This window comes from Polistes canadensis, unplaced genomic scaffold (genome assembly GCF_001313835.1).
Source record: "Polistes canadensis isolate GaletaPanama2010 unplaced genomic scaffold, ASM131383v1 scaffold_190, whole genome shotgun sequence".
In the NCBI taxonomy this organism is placed as follows: domain Eukaryota; kingdom Metazoa; phylum Arthropoda; class Insecta; order Hymenoptera; family Vespidae; genus Polistes; species Polistes canadensis.
The window spans coordinates 147,960-154,018 of record NW_014569737.1 but is presented as its reverse complement, the minus strand read 5'-3'; the positions used below and the strand labels follow the sequence as shown (position 1 = coordinate 154,018).

The window sequence follows — 6,059 nt, the reverse complement described above, 5'->3', positions numbered from 1 at the left end:
GGGGGGGGGGAAGGGCTGAAAGATGATAGAAGAACCGGTAGAAAACGGTTAACTAGATAAGATTATCTAATGAAGAATCGTCCGAAGTAGAGTGGGAAAAAAGAGTGAATAAGTAGAATGTAGAAAAAGAAATGGACAAGCAAGCAAATGTATAAAACAAATAGACTAAGAAAATAATATAAAGAAATAAAGAAATATAAAAATGGAGATAAACGGGAGTGACCAAGTTGGCTAGTGTCAACATATTATTTATCTCTATTTCATAGAATCATTATCACTTGCAATAGGATTACTTTGTATATTTTAAAGAAACATAAGTTAGTTGTTTTTAAATGATAAAGATTACTAGAAAGTTGATCTTTATAATGAGAAATATAATATTTTGGATAAGATATGTAATTATGTAATTTGTAATAGATTTTGGATTGTAATTACGAGTACTATTAGATTTATTTAAGTCATTTGTGTTCTTCTGTTATTATTTTTTTGCATTTAGTTTTTTTTTGACAATATGTGACGTATACGTAAATTAGTATTGAAATTTTGTAAAATACATTAGAATAATTGTCCACAATTAAAAAATAAAATAATTATTGTAATAATTCAAAATCACATGGAAACAATTAAATATAATAATTCATCGTGATTTTTATCTCTTATCTTTTTTCTCATTAAATATTGAAAAATAATATACATCCATCTATATCGACAATTCATTCATACAAGAATTTTCGTTCAAAAAACTCTTCCATTTGAGAAAAGTTAAAGAAGAAGAAGAAGAAGAGAGAAAACGAAAAAAGGCAAGAAATAAAATGAAAAAAAAAAAAAAAAAAAAAAAAAAAAAAGAAAAAGAATATCTAGGACGATTATTTGATTTTGTTCGTTGGGGGTCTATTTAATTTTATTTTATTGCCCTCTGCAGTAGCACACTGGTACAGCTAACACGAGGGCACACGATGATAGAGTGAGAGGGATGATAGAAAGAGAAACAGGAAAAAAAGGGGAAAAAAAAGAGAAAAAAAGAGAAAGAGAGAGAGAGAGAGACGGGCCAAAAGGGATATGAAAGTCAAATGATCGATTTGAGTTACACGCCGCGGTTCGGTTTGTTCGTTTCGAATAAAGTCGATAAATATGGATGTACCACGAGATAAGGTTTCGCGCACACTGGAATTAAAGCGAAGAAATATAGACGTTTCTGTTCTATCTATCTCTTTCTTTCTCTCTCTCACACATACACACACTAACTCTGTCATATTTTGTCTCTCTTTTTCTCACTCGATTCGCGTGTCTCCCAATCGTAAAAGCAATGCGTATGGGTGCGCCAATGGATGGCCCTCGATCGGCTTATCCATCGATGCAGAGGCGTATTAAATGCAGATCTTTGTATGTATGTGTGTGTGTGTGTGTGTGTGTGTGTCGACGGTGAGGATGATGCTTTTACGTCTTCTTCGTGAATTTAAATTCGACGTAGGAACAAAAAAAAAAGTCATTTCGAGATAATAAATAATTCGCAAAATTGAAAGATATGATAAATAATTGTGACGAATTAGATTGTATATGTATAGAATTAATTTTTAGGGATAGAAATGTGATTAATTGTCTATTTGTTTGTGTTCGAAACAAAAAAAAAAGAAGAATAAAATATTTATAAATATATTTACGGGGGGTGGGGTGGGGGTGGAAATTGATTCGTAGAAAATAAATTATTATTTTTGCATGTGTGCGTGTTATTATTTAAATATACTAGAAATAAAAAAAAACAATATATTTATTATCCTATAAATGATAATAGGGAGTGCATGAAAAAATTATTATTACCGATATTGATTACTTTTTTTTTTATTTTTTGGTAGAATTGAAATAACAATTATGAAACACGTAAATGAATAACAATTATGAATAACGATAAATAGATGATACAATTTTGGATTTAAAAATTATCGAAAAATTGACGAATGTAAAATAGTATTGTAAAATGATCGGAAAGAAAAAATATGTAAAAAAAAGACTTATTGTTAGTTAATTATTCCGAATATGATACGACCGAGTATTTGTGTATCTTAATCGTAGATGTTATAAATATAAAAAAAAAAATAAACTGTCGTGTAATAGAGAAAGTATAATTAACTAACAATAAGCTCGAGTTGGCCAAAAGTCAAACGATCTCTGGCCCCTGCCGTTTCGTGGATGTTGCAAACTTTATACTCGTCGATCGTGGTGTTGGTCTTTCGACTTTTAACGCATCCCGAGAAATGCAAGAGCCAACTGCTACGTGACTGCGAAAGATAAACCTTTCGAAACGGATACCGTGAATTCTCGTTGGGACTTGTGAAAATATCGTTGAGTTTGGTAAATAAAAAAAAAAACAAAAAAAAAAGGAAAAATAAGGATAAAGGAAAAAAAAAGGATTAAAAAAAAGATAGATAATTTTTTGTTTTTAAATGGCAAATTGATACCTGTACGAATTAATATGTCGTTTTATTTTCTAATTCTATTGTAAAAAAGAAAGAAACAAAAAGAAACGGAATTACTACTACGCGTACTTTCGATGAAAATGGAAAATAAAGTGAAAGGAAATAAAAAAAATGAAAAAGTAAAAAACAAAAATTAAATAAAATAAAATAAAGCAAGATAAAATCAGAAAGGAAAAAAAGAAATTGTAGAAACTTTCGAAACCACGATTTCCCAACAGTTCTACTTTACACTTAGGCTTGGAACTGCTGAGTTTCGAAAACGGAAGCGCTTCCGGTGCGAACGGACATCGGTGATAGCGAACAGACAAATCGATACGTGGATTGGAGTTCGCAAAAAAAAAAAATAAAAAAGGAAAGACAAAAAAAAAAAAAGAGAGAAACGATTCCGAAAAACTTTTCTAGGAGATACGGTCCACGATCTTTTTCTACGTTCCCACGCGTAATACGAACGAACGATCCTTGTGAAGGATAATAAAAAAAAAAAAAAGGGAAAGAGATAGAACGACGATCACTCATTTATCACAGTAAAAGTAAATTTCTAACAATAAATATAAATATAAGTTGAATGTTTATATTACATTTTTTAAACAATTAATTCACAGAAAAATATAATCGTTCTTACGATGAGAGAGAGATTGTAAAATTAAAAACGATTTATATAAAGATTTTTTTATTTTTTATTTTTAATAATAAATGGGAAACACACTGTATATAAAAAATTAGAGTATGGTTGATTATCAACGAGTAAATTAATTAGTTTTATATTTATAATATATACTATTTTTTAAATATTATACTAAAGAAAGAGAAAGAAAAAGATATAGAAACTTCTATTATTCTAATCTATTTCCAAATTAAAAGTTACCCTTGGAATATACACATTAATAAAAAGTAATATTAATTCGTAAAAATGTATAATTGCAGAGAGTTATTTTATAAAATAATTAAGAAATAAATTACGCACATTTTTGAAATATCAAAAAAGAATACAATATACTAATACATTTCTAAATAAAACAATCCCTATACAATCTATACCAATCAATATAATATACACCAATTAATATTATTACAATATATTTTATCATAGAAAAATATTCTGCCCAATTACTTTAGACAACAATAAAACATAACAAACAAACAAAAATAATCACTCGTAACGTATCTTAAATATCCAAAAAATTATAATAGAACTAACAAATAATACGTTCTATAATAATCTATTTTCGAACTTACTAATCATCCTTCTCAACACCCACGTATCAAAAGATGCATCCTTACAGGTGGTTCCTCGAAGAAACGTTACGTGTTACATCAAATTCGTGCAAATGCTCACTCTCATTTATCTCTCTCTCTCTCTTTCTGTCCCTCACTCATCCCTCTCTCTCTCTTTCTTTCTCTCTCTCTCTCTCTTTCTCGATAAGGTCGTAGTCGGGAGGCCGGGTCTCTTGAGTTGAGCGAGCGAGCTCACCTAGTCATTTCGTTGGAGTACTCGCACGCGGACGTGTTCTCGTATTATCTCTCTCTCTTTTTCTCTTTCTATCTTATTTAAGAGAAGATAACTCCTTTCAACAAACGAACAGGAAACCAACGCGTATGGAAAGGGAATGAAAGATCACTAAACGAAACGCACGATCGATTTAACACGCCAACATGAATGATATTCGTACTCAGGTAAGTTAACAGTTTCTTTCTCTCTCTCTCTCTCTCTCTCTCTATCCCCCTCTTTACTAACTTCTACTCCTTCTCTCTTCCCCCACCCCCCACCCCACCTCACCGTCTTCTTCTTCTTCTTTTTCCTTTTCCTCCTCTTCCTCGTTCACTCCTTCTACTTCTACTTTTACCTCTTCTTTTATACTCGTCCATTGCTACGTCATCATCTACGTCATATCTATCTTCATATTTTCATTCAAATTTTCCCGCGCTCGTCTCAACGCGATACGTGCAACCCAATCCTTTGACAGACAGCTTTTCTCTTCTCTTCTTTTTGTTTTTTTTTAATTGGAAATTTTGTTTAATTTAATTATAACGTATGCATCTTTCGAATTTTTCTTTTTTCAAATTTATTTAAACGCGAAAGTAATATATTTGTTATATAAACTACACGTTTAGTTTCCGATCTAATATTCTTTAATTTATACTAAACAGAAAAAAAAGTGGACGCATAATCAACGTGAAGAAAACACGTACAATTTACATTTTAATTTATCTTATCAAGCAAAATATAATTGAAATGAAATTTACGATTAAACTCGACCTTTGTGATATGTTTTTCTATAGAATTTTGTAAATTTAACTAAACGACGATTTTAAACGCAACGTAAAAGGAAACAATAAAAAAGAGAGAGAGATAAAGAGATAAAGATAAAAATAAAAATAAAAGTTTATCTTATACATGGATATACACGTGTACGTGCACACACGCATACACAATGACATACACGTACACTAATACGTTATAACTGGCATGGGAGAATATTTCATTGATTGCACAATACTGTTACTCTGAAAAATTCTAAAACGTAAAAGCAAAAGATCAATTGATGTTTTAATCGTTTGCAAGTAGAATCGTATATATATATATATATATGAATATGTACGAACAGATCAACAATATTCAAATAGAGTAAAGAAGATAGGAAATAAATGCCGTTGAGAATAAAACTTTTCGTAGCTCTTTTGAACGTGAGTCATGCCGATAAAAATAGATCTGACACCGTGGGAGACAATTATAGATAAGGATAGAGAACGACGTTCTTGCTTCTTTCGATCAACTAAATGAAACTTTAAAGTATCTTATATCTTTTTAACGAAAGAAAGTTAAAAAGAAATAGGAAATGGAGAAAGTTCTATCGTCGTCGACACACAATTAAATATTACAATAATAATTATAAAGAATAATATTTATTATTATATATATATGTGCATATTCATGCATATAGGATAAACAGAATGTTGTTTTTTTATAATCATTTTATTTAATAATTATTTATATTCAGTAATATTGTTTATTTTTAGTAATATTATTTATTAATTACTTGTTTGGTTATTTTAAATTCTCTTCTTTTCTATTCAAAGAGATATTAATTTTTGTAAAGAGTAGAATATCTTTTTTTTTTTTTTTCAATAATTTGCTCTCTATCGATATAAAATATAATAATAATTAGAAATTTTTATGTGTTACGCGAGATGAAAAAGAATATTATCTTTCTAATATATAAGCTATAATTTACTATCTAATTCAAACTAAACTATCCTAATTAACTTCCTCTAATTTAGGTATGTTCTGATTTCATACATTATGTATTATTCTATCCAACGTTATACACTTTCGTATAATTATTTTAATACTAACATACTTTCTACACTGTCAAAATTTTTCCTTAGAATACTTAATGTATGTACTTTAATTAAATTTAATTACTATTTTATATGTATGATGTGTTCATTCGACAGAGTCTATCTCTAGTCCGGTCAATTTAGACATTTGAAGTTACAAAAATTGCCGGAAAGCTAAATTTTGGTGGAGAGCTGTAGCTTACCATTACAAATAAAGTCTGAAAAGTCCCCATCGATTCTATGTGT

General features: G+C 29.2%; 1 protein-coding gene across 1 annotated transcript in view; it reads left to right on the top strand.

The window, feature by feature from the left end:
* Positions 1-3,914: 3,914 nt before the first annotated feature.
* Positions 3,915-6,059, top strand: part of LOC106789559 (phytanoyl-CoA dioxygenase 1) — a 10,649-nt gene continuing 8,504 nt past the window's right edge. Inside the window, exon 1 of the mRNA XM_014753883.1 lies at positions 3,915-4,148. Within this exon, the coding sequence (XP_014609369.1) occupies positions 4,128-4,148 (21 nt within the window). The 5' untranslated portion in view covers positions 3,915-4,127. The remainder of the gene's footprint in view (positions 4,149-6,059) is intronic.